This window comes from Nipponia nippon, unplaced genomic scaffold (assembly GCF_047370975.1).
Source record: "Nipponia nippon isolate SJK-2023a ecotype South Korea unplaced genomic scaffold, ASM4737097v1 scaffold_4, whole genome shotgun sequence".
Classification (NCBI taxonomy): domain Eukaryota; kingdom Metazoa; phylum Chordata; class Aves; order Pelecaniformes; family Threskiornithidae; genus Nipponia; species Nipponia nippon.
Genome location: NW_028262358.1, coordinates 105020558 through 105031576, shown reverse-complemented (window position 1 = coordinate 105031576; position 11019 = coordinate 105020558). Strand labels below are relative to the sequence as shown.

The window sequence follows — 11019 nt, the reverse complement described above, 5'->3', positions numbered from 1 at the left end:
TTCTCTTACAGTTTGAGGGCAAAACCTGACATAGACTTCAGCTGTGATTCTCACAGGGGACATTACTTTAGTAGTGAAGTGAGCACCAGCCTCAATGAAGCATAAGATTTCCCCCATCTGTTCTCTTACTATATATGCATTTCCCTTGTCCCACCCCCCCATCTTCCACCACCCCCAAATTCTGATAATACAATTCAGGTAGCTTTCACTTCATCTTAACAACAACCAGTAGCAATAATCAATTTTGTTTGTTCTTTGAATTGAAAGGAATCACATAAGAAAATGATAAGAAAGTAGTTAACTGAAGTTTCACATTAAGTCATGTTAGAAATACAAACCAATGTTTTGGCTTTAAAGAGAGAAAAGTCAGGGAGTTGAATATCTTGAAATGAGATGACAGAGGAAGTCACAGCGACACTGAAATACAGCACCACTGAAGGCAGGGTAAGAAAGACACTTGTTCCAGGACGACCTCGAAGTGGATGAAGCATGGAAGGAGACGTCTTCAGGTCCTATCAGATACTGCTCTTGCCCTTCCTGCTAGCCAGGAGGAGGAGTTGCACACCCACAGTGTATGGATGCCTGGTGGGCAGCAAGTGCTGGAAGACTCTGAGTACAAAAGGTATGCTAAAATATCTCACTACTGCCACTATACCATTCATCCTTGCTTAAGAAAGCTGCGGAAATGACTGGTGAGCTGCCTGAATAACATTGCTGTACGATTGATTGTGCTTTATTTGACAAAAACTTTATTAAATCCTAATGCTTTGTTCTTGTATGTGACCTTTCTTCCACTAACCTTAGAAACATCTCACAAAGATTAGTAAACGTTATTACCTTTTATACACAAGACAATACATACCTAGTTTAAGGATATACAAGTTCTATTTAAAGAGAGAGAAAGGTGAGGAAGCTGCTTTGCTCAGTTACCAGAAAGCTGTTGCTCCCCATCTCCAGATGGCCATTAGCACGGGAAGCAAAGGGTCACTTGCCCTTTGCCTGAGAGTATTAGCTAACATTCAACCTATCTTGGAGCAAAGAAACACACCACACTATATAATTAAATGAATTCTAAATCACTGAAAAAATATGTTACAAAGATGTTAATGGTGACTGCAAAAAAAAACCTCATCTGAATTATTTTTCTGGTTAATAATTGGTGGTAGGTTACTTACAACTGTAAGTTTAAACGTGCCTGATTAATTAACTATACATATATCTCTCTCACACATTTTCATATTTAGTATGTAACTGTTAAAAGTTTAATAAGCAATTAAAAGACATGATTTAGATCTTGACTTTTAACTGTTTATTCTTTAAGAATTGATAAGGATAACAATGTTTAATGGTTTTTCATTTAATTTAATTTTATTTGCACAGTTATTGGAGAACCACTTTGCCATACTTAATTTCAGTGCATGGGGAAATCCTGATTACGATGGTGCCATAAATACCTCATTTATATTCAGTGTTTCCAATTTTGCCTTTCTGCCAAAATCAACTTTAACTGTAAAATAAAACCAGACTCCTTGTACATGACACTTACTCCAAGGTTACCATTGTTAGACAGTCTAAACACTGTTTTCCAGCTAACACCTTTAAAGCCTTTACAAAATATTGTTTCCTTGTCATGCAAGCTTTTGGCCATAAGGTCTCAAGATTTTTCTGGGCGATTCTAAAATTAATCACCTAACAATTAAAAACACACCTCAGCTAGTGCAACTATCTAGGAGCAACTATTATGCAAAACTAAAAAAAAGTCACAAGTTTTGTATTTTCTAATCTTTCCTTTTTTTTTTTTTTTAAAAAAAAAAGCCATGTTCCTTCTGGGTCTCTATGAAGTATATCTTCTTGTTCTATTTTTGTATGATCTTCGAAGAGCTGTCATATCTACTACATATCACTGTCGGTTTTACATAAACACATCCATTTTTATAACTTCAACATGTCATAATCTTTTAGAGACAGATGCAGGAAAAGTAGCACAAACAGTATTGTATGATATTAATTACATATCACTGATGTACATTTAACCTTTTTATTCCAGGGCATTATTCAAATAAGTCTCTGCCAGTTTAAGGAAACCTTTGCCTTTTAAGACATTTTGTTTTAATTATTCATGTGACAGTATTGTAATACTACCAGTATAATGTTTCATTTCTTTTTTTTTAGTGGAAGTGCATCCTACCTAAAAGATGGCGGCTTGGGTAAGTGGGTAAAATTCTGATTGATCAGATGTGTATTGGATTTCCTGAATTTGCAATTACACATTTCTAAACTTCCTGTAGCTAAAGAGGAAATAAGAATTTGGGCAATTGCTCAAAAATAGCAAATGAGCCCTTCTGGTACGTAGCGCTGGGTGAATACTAAAATTACATGTTTGGGAATGGTTCATAAATCAATATTTCTAATAGGATAAAATAAGTTTATTGTAGATTCTAATTTGAGATTATTAGTACGGATCCAGTATCTGGATTTCTTTTTATTGAACACACATACTTAAGATATGTGTATTCAATCCATTAGACACTAGAGATTCTACACTTATGTGTAAGTTCCCTGTTTTCTGTTGTTTTAAAGAAGATTTTATATTGATTTCATTTACTTGAAATCTTACACCTCTTCTGACTTAAGTCTAGGAATGGATCCTAACAACCAGTTCAAAAGAACAAAAATGAAAAGGGAAGAACAGTATCCTACTTAACATACCTCTTTTTCAGTGTTCAAATTCTTCTCCCAATGACTTAATGAATCTGCCCAGCTCTTTTAATCCTACTTTGAGTTACTGATCTGGCCTGGCTAGCCTGCAGGATCACACACAAGAGATATGTGGACAACAGCTGTTTTATTACCAGCAGAGGTGAAAAATTAGGCAAACATTTAAAATATGAATGTTGGAAAACCAAAATGAGATTTTCCCTCACCTTCTATTTTCTTCTAATGAAGTCTCATTTTTACTACTTATTGGTAATGCCTCATTCTAATTATAACGAGTTCTTTGTTTTCAGTTACAGAAGCCTATTTCTTTTGTAATGTTTCCTGTCTAATTTGACCGGTAGCTCCTGATAGTACGAAATAAAAAGTTATTTTCTTGCTATTTCCCTGTCAAACTTTGTCTGCTCTTCTAGAAATCTTGTATTCCTGACCTTTTAAAGAAACTATTACTCTACTACTATTGTACTGAGCACATTATTATTCCTTCTGTATAGTGGTTTTATTGGGAGGAATATAAAGATGCTAAAGCTGAAACTGATAATGATCCTGTAAGAAAGCAAAAATTCCCTGCTAACCTCACTAAAGAGAATGGGAACAAAAATCTTGTGGTTTTGCCTCTGTTGGTTCTGGGTTTTTCACTTTAATACATCTGTGTCTCTCCATGATCAGTTCTATTTTAACTTTTTTGGGGGTGAAATGTCATGTCGTATCTTCCTGATTTGAGCAACATTTCTCAATGTAATTGCAATCACAATTTTCTTCCATCACAATTATGTATTTTATTGAAGCAGACCTCAAAAACTTTGGGAATGTTTTTTGGATAATATTAGTGAAATCACGGAAATGGCTGAGATAATCGCAAGATTTCGTTCAAACATCCTTGTTGAAAAATGGCCAGTCCTCTTCATAGCCAGAGAGCACGCAATGGCTGCTTCTGTAGCATCTTTGCTATATCATGCTAGGGACTGAGCCTTTTCCATGAGCTAATCGGTTCAGACTTACTGGTATTCGTGTTGGCTCTAGCAAATGGAGACTGGAACAAACTATCCTCTCAATGGTATCCAGGTTTTCTTGCAAAGGTGAGGTCCAGATTGGAGCCTGGATGTATATGGAGCACATGACTAGGGACCGAGCCCTAGAATAAATCACAGCAACCTGGTGCATCTCGTGAGCTGTTTCAGAATTCTGTTCTTGCTATTGAGCAACCTTCTCATCTTCCTTAAACAACTGTTGCAGAGGTAATGATCTGAGGATGCATAAAAGAAGGGAAGGAACAGTTTCATTGAGTGTAATCTGGTCTTATTGACCGGAACTTTGTGGCAGTATATCCACCGGCTTCAGTGCATCTAAACTTCTACTTACTGCATTTACTACAGCTCCAAAATGTGCTACGAGGTTTCAACAATTCTCACAATATAGTGGGGCTCAGCTGAAGGTTTATAATTATGCAAATTGTCTGAATGAAAGTAAAACATGCCAAGTGGGAAGAATATGAACCGTACAGGCAAACTAGGCTAATTTAAGCTAATTTAATTCCCAGCATTATCAGGAATGCCATATAGCAAACAGGATATAATACAGGCAGCCTCTCTTCATGTAGAGAATGACAGCATGTAAGAACACATGCAAGCTACAAACACATTCTGCTTCTCACCTTGGACTATCCTGAGAGAGGTGGTGTTTTGGAGGCATGAGCATTTTAAAGAAAATTGTATTCAGACGTGACCAATACAGTAAATGAATGAAACAATAATACTGTTGCAAGGCTCTAAATATTTTAAGTATCTGTGCCTAACAAAATCATTTCCTCTAGAAACTAGCATCACTAGGGAGTAATCAAATCACTCTTGCAGGTGGTAAATCTGTGGAAGTATCACCTCTACTGAGGTCCAGGGGACAATACACCATAGTCACTTCTGGCTAACAAGCCTGGAAAAGCAGAGAGTCTACAATATACACTGAGAGACAGCCCTGATCAGGAGACACTGACACACTTATTTTGGAAAAAAGATGTGAAAACCTGGTGGACTGGAACTATTGAGCGTCTAAATAGCTGTAAACTATAGCTTATAATTTATATGTTGTCCTCTGTTTTTTCTTCATAGATTTTTAACTCTAACATTTTTTTACTTCAGAAAAGCTGGCTGATCATGTGTTAACTGTGGCACTGTCCCCGAGCAAAAGAAAAGCTGTTCCAGTCAGTGAATTTAAACTCAGATACACCATGAAGTACATTTCAAAGGGACTGTGGAAGTTGAATGCAGGCTGTTCCACAGAGACTCCTGGACTGACTATTTGTTAAAAGCGAATTTACTGAGATTTTTCCCATAGGTTGATTCTCCCATTGATTCTCATCTCTCAAACAGGATGGTTGGTTGCAGAAGGAGAGTGGAAGGAAGGAGATTTAAACCATTTCCTACTAGAAAAGTTTTATCAGAAAATTTTCAACTGTTTCTAGTAAACCCCGGGTCTACTGCTCTAGGTGAGACAATCCACGTACAATTTGATACGTTGTTCCAAGAACTTGGTGTCAGTCTACTGCTGAGCACAGCCAAGTGAGTGAATAGCAAAGTCATTAAAAAGGGAAAGAACTTTGAATAATAAAAAAAAAAGGCCCAGGTGAGTTCAACAGATCTGTATCCTTCATTGGTGTAGACTCTCACACCACAGCACACAGAGACTTATTAGGATGAGCAGCTGAAGAGTAAAGCCTTAGTGAAGAACAAAACATTGGTGGCAGCATCTATCAAACTGCACGAGCTGAGAATAGAAATGTCTGAAACCATTAAAAAATAACTGTATGCCAGGACACTCCGGCAGAAGAAACGCTATGACAAGACCGCCAACCCTCATTGAGAGCATGAGAGTGTGGTTGCAAGCAGATCACCTCTGACAGCCCGCCAAGTGGCACCTGTAGCATCCTACCCCAGGTAATACAGCTGAATGTCACTCTGTCTTGCCTTCTAGTAACCATGCTGTGTATAGAGATTTATTAGCCTGTTACTGTCTCCAGTTCAAGGTTTAACTGAAAGTGCATCCTTACTGCATGCACAAACTGGGCCAGGAGGAGAACCTTGGCCCCAGAGGCTGAGACAGGTGCTGGCATCTTCATCTGCTGATATTGCTGGCAGCCGCAGCACACAGGGTCTGGCTCGCATCCCGCTGGGCTCCACGGAGCACCGCTGAGATGCGCTCATTATTCCTCTGGGAGTGCATTTCATTGAGCATACTTGAAACGATGGCAAGGCTCCGTCACAGCCCATCAGCATGGTGTTTTCACATCACGGTGCTGAGGCTTCGTGTTCTGTACTGCTGGGTGTCATTTTTATGCTACATGGGTATATCAGAGGGTAAGGTGTGCTGGGTCTGGATGAAGGGCACCACCAGCACTGACAGTCCCTGCCTGGCCCCCCCATGGCCTCCCTCAACCCTGCCCACAGCCCAGGACCCCATTCCAGCCGCCGGAGCCATCAGCCCCTGCCCCAGCAGCACGGCAGCAGGGCCGGTCTCCAGCTCACCACAGCCCAGCCCTGCCCGGCCATGGGCCCCGATGAGCCAGGCCCATCCATGGGCCCATGTCCTGGCCTGGCCTTGACCCGTCCCCAGGGAGGTGCCTGATGCCTGGGCCTGGGGCTGCCCTGGTGCCCCCCCACTGCACTTCTCTGCTTTGTCCAGCTGTATCACTTAAGCATTAGCAGAAGTACCTGTTCCTATAAGCCTTGCTTTCCTCATGCCCTTAGTGAAACTTATCTGCAACAATTTTGCTCGTAACTCATTCTCACATAACAGTTTTGTCCTCCTCCATATCAGTTCAAATACCCTGCCGTTGGCCACTGCTTTTAACAGCATCCTCTGATGTTGCTCTTTATGAGCACTGGAACGCAACAGCTGGATCCAAAAGCTTCAATTAAGGACCTGATTTAACTAGCTTATAGCTAAATAATACAGTCATAAACCTCCATTAGTAGTCCAGAGACAGAAACAAGAAAACAGGACAGACTATGTTTAGTACGACAAGGAATGAAAAGTATCTATATAAAATTGCTAAAAGTCAGAGTGAAGTCTATCATCTGCCACCCTCACACCCACAATCATGTTCATAAAATGAAGCCATGAGGCAAACCAAACACAGCTGGCAAACCCAGCTCAGTCCTTGAACTGGAACTTGAATGCTCCAGAGAAGAGTATTGACGGAGCTCAAGAACCGATGAGAGAGTCACTGATATTCAGAGATGCAGTGCTGAAACTTCCCACCAAGAATCAGAATCATCTCCTCAACTTTTAAGAAGTTCAAGTTCTGCCCTGATCATCCTGCTGTCAGCTAATAAACATCTATTTGTGTGTTAACAAGCACATTGGGCACAAAAATACTAGCTTAGGAATTTTAGAAGAAACAATGGATACTAACATTTACCAAGCAGGCAAATTATTGCTATTTTTCAGCTTTAACATATATGTCCTTTATTTAATTTACGCAGAATTATAGGAAAATATAGATTGGAAGGGAGGTCTGGGTGTCATATTGTTAAACCTCCTACTCAAAGCAGTATTAGATCAAAATTAGATCCATCTGCTCTGGGCTGATCTAGTTGAGGTTTGAAAATCTATAAGGTTGGAGATTTCACAATATCATTAGGGAACTTATTTCAGTGTTTAACCCTCTCATTGAACGATTTATTTTTTTAAGTCCTGCAGTAAGTCTTCAATACTTTCAGAAAGTAATGAAAAAGAAAATAAAAAAAAAAACCACAGGAAATAATAAAGTATTAATTAAAACAAGTGTTTTGAATTATGTTTTCTTACTGTTCATTTTTGAATGATAGGAAAACCAAACAAATTCCAATAATAATAAACAAACCAAACTCTCAAATTACATGTTCTGAATCAGTTCTAGCAGGCATTTTATGTGATTGCAAAAAAAGGTTTTTTTATTTTTGTCCTATAAGAAAAAATATTATATTTGAATTAACCAGTATTTAAAATCAGTTATTCATGCTATCATCTAGACTATTTTGATACTACTTATATTACCCACAGAACAATTGTGTTGTGTTCTGTGTCCAGGACTGTATTCTGGGTTGATTAATCCTATGAATAATATATAAGTATTTTATGAGTGGTTTTTTGTGAATACTTCAACTTTGTAGTTCAGGCTTACTGAATTGCTTAGGGATCAGCAGAAGCGGGATTATTTTGTCATATTCATTTTGCTATTGTAAGAAACAGAATTAGTAAATCAAAGAATTGGAACCGTTGCAAATTATGAGAAAACAGCAGACAATGATGTTCAATATGGGATGGAGTGAATACGTCTTGAAAGACAGTACTAGAGTTCAAAATGATCATGATAAACTGGAAAAATAGTCTTAAAAAACCATGATATTTAACAAAATAAAATGGAAAATTCACTTGGACAATCTGTTTCAGTAATACAGAACTGGCAAGCTAGCAGTTTTATAAAGGAAATATTTAGAGATTATAATGGCCAATATAATGGATGTAAACCCAGCAATATCATCCTCTAGACCTAGGGGTGCACAGCCTGTAGCATATAAAGAGAGACATAGCCTGCATTACATCATACAAAATAATCTTTCTTCCCTCTTCAAAACTGTTTCCTCAGTTGGAGTGTTGTGCAAGTTTGGAGCTCTGCTCTTCATGAAAGATATGGAGGAGATACTGAGTGGAAGAAAGAGAAGTCTGAGGCAAGACATGAAAACACTCTTCAGGTCTGTGAAAGGCTGCTGAAGAGAGGAAATGAATGAGCTGTTCTCCCCTTTGGAGTTAGAACAGGCTTAAATTGCAATACAGTTTAGATTAGGCTTAGCAAAAAAATTGCCTAAAGTCTTACCTTCCTAGAAAGTGATGCTATTATGACAAGTTCTACCAGACAGCATATTAGAACCTGTTAAATCTTTTCATCATTATAGAAGACATTTCAGTATTTTTAATTTCTGAAATAAAATCTGTTTGTTTCCAGGGTCTGTTGATTTGGGTCGATATGCATTTCACTCCTAAGGAGGCTGTGAGTACTCTGGTTACTCTGTTTTTATTAGCAATGTGCTATGTGAGACTGTGTAAGTAAACATATACTGTCTACTCCACACAAAGCAATATAGTTTTTCAAACTTCAGAATAAAAAAGGATGAAAATATCCCTTTATCACTCCCAGTTTGCAATTGTATTAATTTTTGGCTTTAAGATTCAGATTTATCATGCTTTTAGTCCTTTCTAAATCAGAAATATATTGTAATATATTTATATTTGATTACATACATGCATATGTGTGGATTTAAGGTTCAGAGAAGTGCCTACTCCACAAGTAACTTCTGAAAACCATAACTCTTTCTAATGCTAACTGCAACAAGGACTAGCTTAAACTTGTGTGCCTAAGAGTGATATTAACACCTCTACCTATTGTACACATATTTTGGAAGATCTAGCAAATATTGATGCAGTGAAAAATTAGGTGTAAATGACAGTGGGAACTGCAAGAAAGGATCAGCTACCTTCTAGAGATTTCTGAAGGTCTATGATAAGAAGAGCCTTGCAATCTATCCTTGAAGGCTGCCTCTCTCTGTTCACTGCAGCTATTGCGCACCATATCTGATCAAGCAGTGAGTCAGTGGCATGAGGTTAGTGGAATGCACCACTTGGATATTATTACTAAAATCATTGAGCTTCTTTGTTGGGGCATGAGTCATCATAGTCACAGACTGTGGCATCTTAGAAATTTCTCATTGCTTATTCTTCAAGCCCATCAGTTAAATTTGTGGTATGATTGTGATTTTTTTGTTAGAGAGCCATACTATACTATAAGAATGCCAAAGCAAAAAAAAAAAAAAAGAAGAAAACATAATGTAACATCATTATATAAATTAGCAAAAAAGTTTCTGAAGTACATCTGCCTCCTAAAACAAAAGCATAACCTTCACTGCCAATATGACATCAGCAGTGTTGGAAACACATGCTTCCAAACAATAGAAAAGGGAAAAAGAAAATTCTCTCCATCCCTACCTGATCTCATGGGAAGACTAAAAATCAACATTCTGTCACTGAGAGTATGCAGGGTTGCTAAGAAGTCTGCCAAAAACCTTCTCAGTCAACAGTATAAGAACACTTCCCTCTCACCAGTGACATTTACAGCAATTCCATGAATTCAGAGGAAACCAGTTATATGAAAATCATTTTCCATAGCATCCCAAAAAACACCTAGTCCATGGAAGGCTGGAAGTAGAGTTGTAACTGACAGACCTCTTAACTGCTAAGTGATCAATTTAAAATCATCTTCTCACCCAAAGGAAAGCATTAATAAACTGTTCCAATAACAAAACCTGCTATGTGGTCCATATTAATTGGCATCTCAAATTAATTGGGTGAAGCCCACCCAGAGCATGCAAAACTGACTTATTCTCTACAGAAACTTCTTGTTATGAAAGACCTTTTGACCTTACATAGACTGGATAAATCCAGAATAAGTTGCAATAGTTGCCATGGAAATAATAAAATAGATTAGGTATATAAAATAGGATACATATCTTGTACTCGCTATATAAAAGACAATAGATACAGCTCTTCCTCCCTGTTCTCAACTGTGATGTGTTAGTGGAGATGCCATGAGTGTGAAATATGATCAGTTAAAAGAAATGAAATAAAAGTAACCAAAACCTGATAGACATAAACTTCTTTCCCCTGAGAAAAGAGAAAACTTACTAATTTAGAGAAGAAAGTGAAAATGACAATACCAAAAGTGCTATCAAATGTACAAAATGAATGAACTGAAAATAGATGAGAGATTGGTTTTTCCGTAGTCTTTTTTCAGTTATAGTAATTTCACAGATTTTTTTTTTTTTTGTAACAGCAGGAGATGTCACTGGTACTCAGCTGCCCACCTACAAACAAAAGCATGGTGCTTTTGGTAAATATATTACGTGCTGCACCTGGAAGAACCCTCTGCAGGAGCAAGGTTGTCATCCCCTTCCTTTTCCACCCTTGTTTCCATCAGATGGAAACTGGTTACTACCTGGATAGCGCTCTGCAGTTCATCAGCTAAAGCTCTTCCTACTTCTCCACACTCTGCGGGGGATTATATACTCCCCAATGCCCTCTGTGACAATATGGGACTTGGGCTCACTAATAAATGATATTTGTGGGACTTCTACATTGGTTAAATGGTTTGTTTACTGGAATTTTATATTGCATCTCAAGAAGAAAATCATTCTAGCTCTGGTTTGGCTGAAGAATTAGCATTTAATGTCAGTGGTCTAAGATCACTTGTGAACAGTGAATCATTGCTCTTAGTAC

General features: G+C 38.0%; 1 protein-coding gene across 5 annotated transcripts; it reads left to right on the top strand.

Moving 5' to 3' along the window:
• The first annotated feature begins 274 nt into the window (after positions 1-274).
• LOC148053462 (uncharacterized) lies at positions 275-10774 on the top strand. 5 transcript variants are annotated; one of them, XM_087776900.1, is made up of 6 exons: positions 275-622; positions 2173-2207; positions 5082-5645; positions 8339-8444; positions 8696-8740; positions 10577-10774. In XM_087776900.1, the coding sequence occupies exons 1-3, from the start codon at positions 483-485 to the stop codon at positions 5171-5173; spliced, it is 267 nt and encodes an 88-aa protein (XP_087633026.1). In that variant the 5' UTR covers positions 275-482; the 3' UTR covers positions 5174-5645; positions 8339-8444; positions 8696-8740; positions 10577-10774. The 5 variants fall into 5 exon arrangements, 4 of the variants coding, with proteins under 4 accessions (XP_087633026.1, XP_087633024.1, XP_087633027.1 ...); XM_087776898.1 differs by having other exon boundaries at positions 4851-5645; XM_087776901.1 differs by lacking the exon at positions 8339-8444 and having other exon boundaries at positions 5523-5645.
• The last annotated feature ends 245 nt before the right edge of the window (positions 10775-11019 follow it).